The sequence below is a fragment of the Chelon labrosus genome (assembly GCF_963514085.1).
Source record: "Chelon labrosus genome assembly, chromosome: 21".
Taxonomy (NCBI): domain Eukaryota; kingdom Metazoa; phylum Chordata; class Actinopteri; order Mugiliformes; family Mugilidae; genus Chelon; species Chelon labrosus.
The window spans coordinates 2,430,431-2,444,615 of NC_140354.1; the positions used below are offsets into that span (position 1 = coordinate 2,430,431).

General features: G+C 41.0%; 1 protein-coding gene across 1 annotated transcript; it reads right to left on the reverse strand.

Annotated features, from left to right (window-relative positions):
- Window positions 1-1,150: 1,150 nt before the first annotated feature.
- On the reverse strand, window positions 1,151-13,812 carry slc1a9 (solute carrier family 1 member 9). The gene is made up of 10 exons (XM_084571124.1): window positions 13,643-13,812; window positions 12,924-13,076; window positions 11,557-11,810; window positions 9,632-9,737; window positions 9,351-9,477; window positions 7,896-8,129; window positions 6,917-7,111; window positions 3,957-4,091; window positions 3,364-3,802; window positions 1,151-3,025 (listed from the first exon to the last, which is right to left on the reverse strand). Exons 1-10 carry the CDS (start codon window positions 13,794-13,796, stop codon window positions 2,843-2,845), a joined length of 1,980 nt encoding a protein of 659 aa, XP_084427250.1. The 5' UTR covers window positions 13,797-13,812; the 3' UTR covers window positions 1,151-2,842.
- Between the last annotated feature and the right edge of the window lie 373 nt (window positions 13,813-14,185).

The following is a 14,185-nucleotide window of genomic DNA, read 5'->3' on the forward strand; positions in this document are numbered from 1 at the left end:
CTGAGCTCTGCTTCATGTGATGAGTCATCTCTCCTCTAGATGTCAGGCTGAGTTTTAAAACTGGACAGCTGTGTCTCTCTCCTGCTGCTAGTGCATTTGATTTACTATTATAAAGACTTTCAAGACATCTTGAAATGGTCCTGCTCGTTTACTCCATGTGACAAAGACAATTTATGTTATAGTCATTACATTTTGTCAAAAAAAAAAAAAAAAAAAGTTTCTGGGATTAATTACCACTAATAAACTCAATAAACTCATTTAGTTTTTTTTTTTTTACGAGAAAATAAATCAAATTCACTTCTCTAAAGCTCACGACTGACTAAAATCAACAATAAGATTAGTTTAGAACTGGAACAATCAGTCTGTTAATTGTCTTATAAGCATACTGTGCTTTTAATTGATGCAGTCTTTGAATAGTCTCTTATAACAAGTTAAAGTGCACATTTTTAGAATCATGGACTGTAGCTCAAACAAAACAAGACATCCGTAGGCTTTATCTTGAGCTCACGGAAATTTCTGTGACAATTTTCGAACATCAATTTAAAAATTGTCAGATTAATCAGCATTAAAGATTCCGTAGTCTCAAACTCAAACAAAAACGACACACATCAATCAAAGTCTGAATCTGTCTTTATCTGCGACTCATGTGGTGTCACAAAAATAACAACTAGAGATTTGAGAATATGTTCAATTGGAGCCTAAGTAAAGGAAATAGAAAGTGTTTTGGAGCAGATGAAGCTCCTTGTAACTCCCCAAACCCCCTACACACATACACACACTCATCTCCACAGTGTTGGCCGCTGTGATTAAATTCCTGTCCCCTCAGATGGTGTGATATCCCCATGTCATGTGTTGGAGGGGCAGCTCTCTCTCATGCTACAGGGCAGATTAGTGCCTCATTCCCCAGACACCACCAACCAGTCCAACAACACAGAAGCGAATTTAAAAACCTCAAGTGTAGGTTTTCTGCAGAGCACTGAGCTGCAGTGTGTCACCTTTTTGCTCTACTTCCTTAAATTGTCCTCTCTGACGTACAGGGAGCCAAAGCAAACGTCAGCCCTGCTTGCAATTACCCACAGTGCCCTTATGCTGTCTGGGAAGAATGAAAAGGATTGACGTTGCTCTGGCCATCTGCCGTCCACCCCGACTCCTCTCCCATCCACCACTCTCTCCTGCCTCGCCCTTCTCTAACTCTTCTTTGAGAGGATTAACTGTGTTTATATCTCTGTCTTTGTCTCATCAATGTGTAAGCGCAGCCTTGTGTGTAACGTGCGCATTTTGTTTGTGTGTCTGTTGCAACTTCTCCATCCAGTAATATCTTTGTCTGCAGGATTTCTCCTGCATCTCTGGTCAGCGAACACTGACGCGTGTCCCCTTTCGACTGCAAATCCTCCCACAGATTGTACAAGTTACTTAAGCAGCAGAGAAAAAAACTGAGAAGAATTGGGGTTACTTTAAATAAATCTCTAAGATTTTATTACATACAATATACACACAACCTGGACCTGTGAATCTGAATTAAGACTTAAGGATGTAGGGGGGGCAGTTGATGAATTTTAATTTGGAATGAAAGGCAATTCAGCAGGACAGAGGAGATTGAATACGTTATTTTACAGCAATTAAGACGTTAAAATGAGAGAAAATGAACTAGTGAATTTAAACATACAACAAAATTAAAACAGCATCTTGCCTAGAATTCATCATTTTACACACCAGAGCACAACAAGAGAATACAAACCAAACATTATATTGACAATATTGACATCAATAGTGACGGCTGGTAGGAACAATGAGGAGAGAAGAGCACCAGGGATGGTAGAGAACTGTATAAAAATAATGTCTGCTGGTTCTTTCACTAACATTTATTGTTGGTATTCTTGAGGTCATTTAATGCAATAGTTCATCATTCTGAAAAAGGAGATCAGCACCGCTCTCATATCTGTATTCCATACACATATGAAGCAGGTAGTTAGCTTAGCTTTGCATACACACCTGACAAAAGGGCAGCTTACCTGGCTCTGTCCAGAGGTGTTTATTGACCCATACAAACACGTCAAACTAAACTAATCAATAATAAATACTCAAACACTAATCCTCCTATAAAAGGGAAAATTTCACTTCAGTTTTTACATATATTTAACAATAATGTGTGAGCTTTAGAGTTGCTGATATACCTATATTTTATCAGCTTTGGAGAGAGCCAGACTAGTTGTGCTCTCTAGTTTCCACTCCTTGTGTTACTTTACTGTTGGCTCAAGTTTATATCTACTGTCAAGGCGTCCGTGTAAACTATTTAGTCGTCTCTTCAAGGAGGTAGGTATTTTTTCAAAATGTTGAAGTATTCCTGTAATTGAAAAAAACAAAACAAACAAACAAAAGAAAACATCCTCCCAAGAAAGTAAAATGGGAAGAGAGAGAAGAGAAGGAGTTGAGCTAAGGATAACAGGAACACATGGTTGTGCGTTAAAAAGCTGGTATGAACACCAACATACTTTTCTGATCGAGAGCAGACTCACAGTTCTGGTAACAGTCAAGGAAGATAAGGCCTTCAGGAGAATTTTAGGTTTGGTTTGGTTCAAGTATGGAAACTATTAATCAAGACAGCAGCTAAGAAAACAGATCTTTCAGCTAGCTTTAGCACTGAAAGGTTTGTTTTAAGGAGCCTTTCTCAGGGATGTTACAGGATGTAATTTAAAGATCTATGCATATTAAACTCTATAAGCTCACTCATCAGTCAAAAACTAGCAGTCTAACCAGCTTGAAATCCGATGTGGACCTCCGCTGGAGTCTTCAGAAAAGCTGAGAGGGAGAAATTCTGCCGTGAAGCATAAAACAAATCGAATCACGGTAGGTCTCCTGGTGGTAGGGCGTGCCTCCGATCATAAGCAGTGTCATCGCTCTCCTCGCCGTCGCTCACCTCACCCAAAACCCTCTCTCTCTCATCTTCCTCCTCAGTTTCACTCTCCCGCCTGAGTCGCTCTCGCTCCCTGTCTCTTTCTCTGTAGGCGCGAGGCAGTGTGGGAATCTGAAAGAGCAACAAAAGAAAACAAATCATGTAGTCTGTACTGGCTGACCAACACAATTCATTTCTAATATATGTTACAATCTAAATTCAGCTCACATCATTGTGTTTGTGAAACCACACAATATTTGTCCAAAATCCAAATTGTGTCTATTTTACCATTTTACGCCACACAAAACTTTACAATTTAGTCACGTATCTGAGAAAAAGGAATATCAAGAAACCCTAAGGCTGTGTGGATGATTTAGATGTCTGCAAATGCAAAAGCAAAATGAAAGTAACACTGCGTCACACAGAAACATTATATTACAGTACCAGAAGAAGCAGTGGGGGTTAGATACCTGGTTATCATGGCTGGGCAGGGCGCAGTAGCCCGGCTCCGTCCTGCGGAGGAGGCGCGGTGAATGAGTACGGTAAGGCCGAGGGGAATGGGAGCAGACGGAGCGTGGAGAGGGAGAGCGGATGGAGCGGGGTGATGGAGATCGGACAGAACGGGACGGTGAGTAAGTGGCAGACTGGGTCTGGGAGAAAACGGGACCGTGGTGGTTTTGTTTGGGTGGGCGAGGTGAGCGAGGGGGCAGCTCGGGGGGTTTGAGAGGGTCTACCAGGTCCATCTCTGTGAGGATTGGTGGCGGGGGGATGAAATCGAGCTCGTCGTCTGGAGGAATAATTTGCATTTCGGCTGCATCGAGTTCATTGAGCTCCGCCTTTGACAAGTGATCCACGATCCCAGCACCAAATGAGTCGCCCACCACATTGATGGAAGTACGCATTCTGTCACTGAGTGGACAAACAGTATCAGTGTCAGTGAGTGAAATGATGAGAGTTTAATGACAACCCCTCAAACAAATGTTACAGTTAAGAGTGCCACCGCCCTAATGTGAATAGCAGAGCAGTGGTTTCTGATTCCCTGCTCATCAGACACCTGACTCACAGCAGCCAGTCGACAGCGATCAGCAGGCTGATGTCCTGGGTGGGCAGGCCGACGGCTGTCAGGATCAGCAGCATGGTCACCAGTCCAGCACTGGGAATACTGGCAGCTCCAACACTGGCCAGAGTGGCAGTCATGCTGGAGACATAAGATTGTAGATGGAAAAGGTCAGAATTAATCATGGTAATGATACACTAAAAAGTTGGTAGAGCGACTGTCTTGGATGGGAAAGCTAAAACAAAGGCCATCTAGTTAAAGAAATACGTGAACTTGAACAAAGACTACAGCTTGCAGCTGCTGTATGAACATTTTGTCTCTGGACAAGAAATTATACCCAAATAATATGTCCTGTAAAAAAGTTTAATCTGCACTCTAAAGTTCAATTTTTATTTTCACGGCTACTGCAAAATTGTAAAAGGAGTTGCGTGTCAAAGCATGGAGCAAAACCAGCCAACTCATCTCATAATTTCCTGCACACTGACATAAAAGCTGAATGCACAAAGAATCGGATCATTAAAAAGTGAACATTTCTGTCAGAGGACCACATTTAACAGACCGCTGTATTGTCAGACTGTGATAACACCAGCAAAAGCAGTGGTGAAACCACAGTTTACAGTGGAAATCACTGATTCATAAGGCTGAATGGCCAGCCGAAGCACTCATGAGTGCATTCACTGCAGGCTCAGCATGCTTAGTCAGGCACATGGCTGCCAATGAGCCTCATTAATTTGAAGTAAAAGGGCCCTAAAAGATGCTGTATACTACTTAAGAGCGCAAAGAGGCATACTATAGATTTGGGGTAGAACTGCTTACTCACATCTCTGAATATTTCACATTTATGCATCACAACGAAACATGTGAGTTTTAGTGATATATTCAATATAAACCAAATAAAAAACTTCACACAGATTTACGCAGGGTGTGGTCTAATTTCAAACAACAAGCTAATACTTATGTGTCTATTTTCCCCCATCATACATGCAGCACGGAAGGACTGTCTTCGGAACATTAAGAATGCAGTCATTTTGTTCACAATAAAACATGCACACTGATGTAAAGCTTAAATGCTTAAAAAATGTGGCTTGCCATGACATGTCTGCAGACAGACTGAGACGTGACTGCAGGCCAGACTGGATGCTGTTCTAAACCATGATGTTCACCATTTTATGCCAAATTCATCTGAACTCAGAGCTCTGTGTTGCATTTCAATTGTTGCTGACAAACCGCAGCACTGATGATCGCCCAACTGTAAACGGGAGATTAAGTGGGCCACTCCAGAGATTTACACACCACATATGAATATGATTTGGGAACAATTTCACCACACATGAACCAACAGCCACACGGAACTTTTTTTGGAAATTAGATTTAGGAATTTGGTGGTAAACAGCTGCTGATGAAAGACACACAATACACAACTTCAAAGTGCAGAGCCTGGTTTGTATCCCGCAGCCACAACAAGCTGAGTCTCATCCAAGTAGACTGGTTCCAATCAGACTTAAATGTTTTGCCAAAACCTCAAAAATGAAAATAAAATCTCATTATTTCCTCACTGCATTCATGTAAGAGTTTTAGTCTGCTGTTTAGTTCTATACATCACAACAAAGTACCTTACATTCAGCTTTGCTTCGTGTGAAATGTCTATCTAGTCACCTTGGACTTACATGGTTTGAAGTCCACATTCATTTATATTTAATGAGAGGTTAAGTTGTTGAATTTGAAAACTGGAAAACCAGATTGCAATGGACTGACTTCTTGCAACAACAGAAACAGGAGTTGAAAATCAGTTTGACAGTGGCTGATGACAATAAAAGGCACAATTTGTAACTTTGTTGTGAGCCCACGAAGCATGCTAGCTGCATCAATTTATGTCTGCAGGACATGCCCATTTAATTTCCCGTCCCCTCCTACTTCTCTGACCACAACATGTGAGTACATTGCACCATGCGGATTTTGCACCACAAAACTTCCAGTCTTACCCAAAAATGTAATCAGCTAATGGTGTGAAAACATCGCTGGACACCAAGAATCATTAGATTTTATAGGTCTTCACATCCTTGTTAAACAATTTAAAAATGGTATATAAATAGAGACTGCTACGAATCGTTTCTGATATTTTTAATCATGTTAGATAGATAACAAGAAGAAGAACAATGTACATGCAGTCTGAGTAAATAGTTTAGTCTTGTTTAACTTTTATTTAAGAGTCATGTGTATTTTTTAATAGCTTTAAATATTTTTATAGTTTTACTTTGTTTGTACTGTAAAGCTCCTCATTTACATTAACAATAAGAGCTTTCTACTCTTTTCTGTTTTGCTGCTCTTGTTATGTGAAGCAGAACTCTTCTGTTGTGGGACTGAATAGGAAGTAAGCAAAAGATGGAAGATTATTATTCTTTTTTTGCATAAATAAATGTAGGAAAAGAAGTTCACATATTGTGGCAATTTCATAGCTTTCTTGCAGGGAAAATTTTCACCTTTACTAACTGTGCAGTAAAAATGTTGCTCTGAGTACCTGAAATGCTTCCTGGAACCGTAGGTTTACAGCCAATTGTATCTGGCGCTGGACATGCCAAAAGCTTTGTGTAAAACACAGTAAAAAAGTAAGGGGTTCTGTTGTAGCGCCAACACATTTATCTGTGTGATGAAAAGCCAGCAACAAGTTAAAGTGTGAGACATGATGTTTGTTCAAAAGATAATCATACTGTTACACTGTGCTGCAAATGCAACTGTCACAGACATTGTGAAGAGTGATTAAAGAGCTGAAAGCACAAACATGTTGTGAACACTGTGTAAATTTTGGATTGTTGGTTTCAGAAACTGTAAAACAGAACACACTGAATCTGCTCATGCATGGATGTGGGGAGGGGGAGTATAGTGGCGGCTTAAAATCACTGCAACTATGAAAACAGGAAACTCACTCATGTTCCACAACGAGAGACAGGCCCAACCATGTGCTTTACCTGACAGTGATAATCTGCCCACCATCCAGGCTTATGTCATTCATCTGGGCAATAAAGATGGCTGCCACAGCTTCGTACAGCGCGGTGCCGTCCATGTTGATGGTGGCTCCTATTGGCAGCACGAAGCGAGTCACACGCTTATCAATCTTCAGATTTTCTTCCAGACAGCGGAAGGTGACTGGCAACGTCCCTGCACTGAAAAATCAAGGCCCAAACAAGGTGGAGGGTTAGAAAAAAAGGTGCAGATGTACAAAGAACAGGAGCAAAGTGTGTGTTGAAGGACAGAAAATGGGCAGATAAGTGGCAAAAGGCATAAATGCGGAGGTGAGGAGGAAGGTGAAGGTGAGGGGGTAAAGACATGGTAAAAAAAAAAATTTTAAAAAAAAGGCAGTAGAAATTTGATTCGGCTGACAGCCTCCTCCTGACAGCTGGTGTATACCACTGTTTCAATCCTCCAACATGTGAATTAAAAAGGAATTTGATTCCTGGCCCGACTAAGCTAGGGTCATAATATAATTAGAGAAAATGTTGATAGGATTACCCATATTCACTAAAGCCTCAATAATGTGCCAAAATGACAGTTGGTTTCAGCGGCAGGGCTGAATCCCAGGCAGGCCGAGCCAGGCCAAGCCAGACAGGATACAGAGGGGCTAGTTTGGCTGGTGACAACTAATCCGAAGGCTTAGACATCAACAACACAGGATATGTCTAACATGGGCTTGTCTATGATACACTGCGCTCATACACATTTGGCTCTGCTGTCCTGATTTCTCAATTCAGCTGCATAAATACAGAAGTTTCCCGTCAGGACTTTCATATTTGATCCAAATAGCTGATAGCGAGTGGCAGGCTACTCCGATCAATCACAGCAACTACAGCAGCTGCCTGGGGGAATGGATGTTGTAAAAGAAACATGTGACCCACATATGTTAACACATGGCAAAACGGACACAAATCAACTTCCTGAAGGCTCTCATACCTGCTAGCGGTGCCTAAAGCTGTGATCCATGCCTGGAAGATTCCAGAGTAGAAAGCAAGGGGGCTTTTTCTGGTGATAGCAAAGAAAATAGCAGGTAGGATTATGCCGCCGTGGATGGCCAGACCCACCATGACGGTCACCATGTACATGCCCAGCTGCCTTGCTACCATCTCCAGGTCTCCAATAGCCGCAATCTTCCCTGCAATCAGAGAGGCAATGCCAACAGGAGAGTACCTGAACAGAGAGAGGAACAAACATCACAGCTGAAATCACTGAAAAGAAATAAATTGTTTCACCATTCACAATTGTGTTTTAATCCTTTAATTAAAACATTATATCTGTATTATTTATATATTTTAGCCTAAACTCATCATATTTCCTTTTTTTTTTTTTTTATCTTGCATGCACAACATTCTTACTGTCAATGGAGCATGTTTTTCTAAGAGAGAGTGTGACGTGTTCTTGGATCTCTGGTTTCCAGCTTTGGAGTGCAGTTGTTCCTGTTCATGAATACAGACTGTTGTATTGGAACATATGAATTAAATTTCCCTGTAAGGCTTTCCTCGCCCGAGTCAAAGTAGGTCGCACAGTGGCCTTCTCTCCCAGGTCAGCTGTGTGCTGAACCCCGACACTGGCATACACTGACAGTTGTTTGGTAGAGTATGCCGTGTGTAAGATTTGATGGATGTGCTCCTTGTATGATACGTGTTTTTGTATACACTGGACCCTGTGTTTGGCTCACTCCATAGGCCCGTGAGTAATCTGTTTATACTGAGTGATACGAACAAGGACACAATTCCTTTGGTGTCCAGCTGCACATGTAGATGGCCTAGGAGAGCTGCAAGACAAGCATCCTGCTGTTTCTTTTCCAACTTCCCCCTTTCCCTTCCAGTCCCTGCTCTGAGTGCCACTACTCCCTGCACTAGCCGGGGTCCTGCGAAGCCTCAAGGCGTGAACTCTCTGAAAGCATGCTCTCACACGCATCTTTCCACGTCCCTCCTGCCCGCATCTGTTTTCTGCTCTTCTGCCAAGTGGCTCCTTTGCTGTCGGTGGATCCATTACATTTTGGAGATCTTCCACCCTGACTCCCCTGGGAGCCTACAACATTGTTCCGTCCCCGGCTCCTGCTACTCCCCAGCATACCACAGACTCCAGCATGTCCCAGGGAAACCCTCTTTCAGTTTTTCCATCTGTCCTTGTCCTTCACTAACACACTTTCTCCCTCTTCCTCCTTCTTTCGTTCATTTGCAATCCTCACTGTCTGATCCTGTTGCTAGTTCCCACAATGTGTCTCATGTACGCAGTCTCTACATTATCAATCACTGTCACTGACCTCTGTGTGTGGTATCTCCAGAATGTCAAAGCAATGCAGCCCTTGGCCAGCAAGAGCAAAAACAGACATATGTTGTGCATGCTTGCAAACACACGTATGCACACACAAACACAAATACTGACCACATGATCATGGAAACCATTGTCATGATAATTTCATTGAGGACGTTGAAGAAGTCACACATGATCTTGCCCCGCTCTCCCATCCTTCCCATGCAGATCCCGAAGGTGATGAAGAAACCGATCAAGCCTTGATGAAGACACAAATCCGGGTGACAACAGAAACATGCAGTGAAGTGAAAGTAAAAAATGCAAAAAAAATTAAACATGAAGAGATGATTGGACAACACAAAGCTCTAACCAAAGTAGCAAACAATGCAATATGTGCTTTGTCACCAACTCACCTAAGACATTCATGCCCCATTTGTATTCCAGTTTTTTTCTGCTAACCAAAAGGGGCTCAGTTTGGTTTGGCGCTGCAACTGGTACCTTTTTTAGCACTGTCTGAACCTAAAAGGAGCACAGAACGACATGCAGCTTGATCAGAGGTTGGGTGCTTCACAAAACAATCCACATGGCACAACGAAGATTTTCTAACTCCTATTATGTGTGGCAGCTGCACAATGAACTCTGGTTTGTGTTTAAAGAAAAGTCCAAACAGAGCATGAGAGATTCTCACATTAAGACAACAAAAGGAAAGAAGGGAGAGCTAAAAAAAGGTTGAAAGGGGAAGGACGATCCCTTCCTGCAAAAGCAGTTATGTCGTTTAGGACTTTAATGAATCCCTGATGAGGAGAAACAAAAGAAGCCATAAAACAGAAATGAAGACAGAAAAGAGGGACACGTTAAGAGAGGCATTAAGAAAAAAAAAGGGAAAAAAAAAACAGAGAATACCACAGAGAGAGAACAGGGCTCAGCAGTGCTCCATGTTCACCAGCAGATGCTTTACTGTTGTAAATAAAGATGTGGAATTGCATATGTAAAGAGATTAGCCATAATATAAGGTCAAGTCAAACACAGACAGCTACTTCTAATCATTCAGACACACACACGACAAAAACAGGCAAAAAAGACAGGAAGAGGAAGAAGAAGGCAACTGTTTTCAAAATTGAGACTTGGATTATTATTATTTGACTAACTGACCAATACCATAAAAATAGAAAATTACAACAATATTGTTTTTACTGATATTCTAAAACAGGGTTACCAAAGCTGCACCTTTTGCAGCGTTAAACTGTATCAATGTCCTGAACATAGTCACACAACATATCTAAGCCTAAATTAAAATATCTTAAAACAGCAGACATATTCAAATTACAATGACATGACAAATTACAACGTTGCCGGTTTATTGTCTTTACCTACTTCCTTTTAATGTCTTTCATTTCTTTCTAATCATTTCACTGTTTCAGTGCTGCAATGTTATATCGATAATTGCATTTGAAAAGCTACACTTTCAGAAGCCTTGGCCTTTCTCTCAAATCAGGCTTTAAATTAGGGCTGTTGACACGTGAAGAAAACATTGTGCACGAAGTTGGAGGACAACTGGCCTCTCTAGAGAATCATTACCAGCTCTCTGCTGTTCCTTTGTTCTGTCAAACTGCACAGTAATACCTTTTACAGACATGCCAGTGCCTTCATCAATGGCTTAGAACACAAACAGGATTTTTCAATATGTTATGCAACTTTTCAATATTACAATTTGGATAAGAATTGTTGGAAATTGGTGACCTAATTCCCATTGGATAGGTAGTATTAGCCTTAGCTCTAGCTTAGCGGTTCACATCCATTATTTTATTGTGCTTGTAAACCATTAGCATGAAGTAACCTCTACCTGTAAGGGCCAAATCAAGGAGTAATTAAAGCTTCATCTAACTACTGCTGTGAAGGCTAAAGAGACATAACATTGAAGAAAAGTCTGGAAAATAAACATAACATGATGTAGCATTATGTACCATTAATGTTGCAGACTTGTTTGGATGAAGGGCATTTGATATGTCTGAAATTAACTGAATATAGTATATACTATACTGGACTAACAGGTCTGAACATAACCTGTGTGATAGTTATTCTTCTTGGAGTGATAAGCGTTACTGTTGAAGGGCATTCCAGACAAGAGATTTTATGAGAGATCATGTTGCAAGTGGAAAGAAATAACCAGTGGATGAGTCATTCTTATTAAAACAAAAGCATTGGGTAAGTGACTTGTCCTTGTGGACCTATTCTGTGCCTTTTATGTTAGTATTTGATGCATGCAACCCTATGGTGAGCACAAGTGAATAGCCACAGTAGTAAAACAGCACTGTAGATGTGATACAGATGTGGATACCTGTTGGAAGCAGGCCTGCACCAGATTCTCTGGGAAGAGATTCCTAATCAGGTCGAGGAAAGCGTCCAGACTGTTGACCTCCTGGTTCTTCGGCGTGGTGTTAGCATTGCCTCCCCTCAGTTTGGGGTTGCCCGGGTGGATTGACAACACCAGGATGACCCCGAGGATGGCAGCAATAACAGTGGTGGACATGTAGTACACCATTGCTCTGCTACCCATCCTGCCACTGGAGCGGGCGTCTAGACCAGCTAGCCCTGAATGAAACAGAGGAAAGATTTCAAACAATTCCTGTACATGCCAACAGAGTGAATAAAAGTAGCTTTCCCAAGGAGTTTGGCAAAACCTTTAGCCACACATGTCTTACATATTCTACATAGTCACTGCCTCTGTTTCTTTGTTCTTCCCTGTGTTACAATGTTTGTCTGTTTTATCCTTATTGTATAAACTAACAAATATAATTAAAATTATGGAAATGTCCCTAGGAAGAATTTAAATTGTGCAAGCATCCCATGCTGGTATAGTTCTGAATTTTCAGATGCATTTTCATCCTGCTTATATGCTCCAAACCACTAAATTCTTTTCAGATTGCTCTGGCATGCTAATGCAGAAATGTTAACTTGTCTACACATGGTGTGTAAATACAATATCTGATCATGTATTTGACGTGTAATATTGTTTTGGATTAGTATAGTTAGCAAGGTGACATAGGTTACTGATGTTTAGCATGATAGCATAACACACAAGGATTGTGCGACGTCACTGTTACCTCTAAACCTGTTGAAAAGATTTGTACAACCATCCATGGTTGTGTGCTACATTGTTAGCATGTACCGTGACTGCAATGTTAACAGTTGATAATCTTTGTATAGTTTGTCACAGTCGCAGTTACAGTTCATGTCAAACAGTATCGTAGCATCTTTAAATGCTATCATACTTAACAGGACATTTGCCATATAACCTATTTTTATTTTTTAAGGTATTTTAGATAAATACCTTGTACAGCTAACATGGCAACATGCTAATATTAAGCATGTTAGTTTAATACTTCAGTCTTACAAATGTAGCTTGCAGTATTAGCTGATGCAATTTCTTCATTTGTTTTAAATGTATTTCACCAGAAGTTGTAAAGTCGTTGGAAATTCAACAAAGTCATTAGGGTTTATATTCTGAAGGCCATGACTGTATGCCCCAAATTACATTTCAACTTAACCAATATTTATGAAGAAAACACACATGATGTAAGTCTAACAGATAATCAGCTGTGTACCAGCTGTTACTCCATAAAGGAAATGTATTTTGCTGCATTCATTTCAAACTGTTAACAAATGTACAATCCAGTCGGACCATGCTTAAAATACGTGGCACACCTGTGATAAGGCTGGAGATGATTAGAGGCAGGATGAGCATCTTCAGCATCCGCATTAGGATGTCTCCCGGAAAGGACACCATAGTGAGGGCGGCGTTGTCTGTCACCTGCATGTACCGCAGCAGCATCCCAAACAATGTTCCCATAACGACACCTAAATAGGCCAACAAAATATTAAATATTCTGTCTTTTCTGCAACAGATTGTGTTAATTTAATCTCTTTAGTGGCATTAGTGTTCTCAGAAATCATACTATATGTTGATTGCCCCAAATTATAGTACTCACTGGCCTTCTTTGCAGGCCCCTAAAATAATGTTGTATTACATCTGACATGTAAGAGATCTCTGAGTAATGAGGGCCATCTACTGTGTAATGTAAACGGGGTCATATCAAGGTTAAAATCTGGGTGACAAATTATAGACAAAAATAACACTCTTCTTGACTTGCATTACTTTCTGCTGGACAAAGATGACAGTGACACAGAAACATATCAAAGTGTTTACAGAGGCAGATAAAAGACAACAACAAACTCAAGATGTCCTATGGGAAAGCATGCGTGGAATCTGTACATCTAGCTTTGAGTGCGCAAATAGCTGATGCAGCACAAATGCTACTTTCGAACAATAAACCTGACCACAAATTGAATTCAACCCGGAAAATGTGCCTGGGATTTGTCAAAGGGACATAGCCCAAGCTCCAAGCTCTTTTGTCCATGCATACCCATAACAGTGAGTCCCAGAAGCAAGTTGTGGGTGTTGCGGCTGCAGTGGCCAGCATCTTTATATGCAAGCTCTGTGTTGTCATCTCGCGCGTTTTCTTCTTTCCCCTTCTCCTTGTTTGTGTTGGACTGGTTGGTTGTTGGCTGATTTGTCATCCTGCCTGCAAAGACAGTAGGAGATCAGGTAAATACATCCTTCAGAAGACAATCGTCAGATTTTTCTGCTAGACCATTAATGATGACATATGTGGTATTAGTGTTACTAGATAAACCTATACAATTTATACAAAATATTGTATTAATGAGCTTTTAAAAGGAGATCACAAACAAGTAGGGGAACCTATGGCTCACACAACAGGAATGTCCTCTGACTATTTAGTTAACGTCCCTAAGGGAGGTAAAGACGCATGACTGCAGACAACTCAAACACAGCAGGCAATGGCTAAATGGGACAAAAAGAAACAACTCAAAAGATGTAATCTGTGCATTGTCGTCTAAATGGAAAATTTAAATGCAGCACAATATGGAGTCACTGGCTGAGGCAT

Coding starts and splice junctions, on each gene's coding strand:
- slc1a9 (XM_084571124.1), bottom strand. CDS start 13,796: ATGACAAATCAGCCAACAACCAACCAGTCCAACACAAACAAGGAGAAG. Junction 9,738..11,556: donor TGCAGGCCTGCTTCCAACAG/GTATCCACATCT, acceptor TGCTCCTTTTAG/GTTCAGACAGTGCTAAAAAA. Junction 4,092..6,916: donor GGGCAGATTATCACTGTCAG/GTAAAGCACATG, acceptor TTATGTCTCCAG/CATGACTGCCACTCTGGCCA.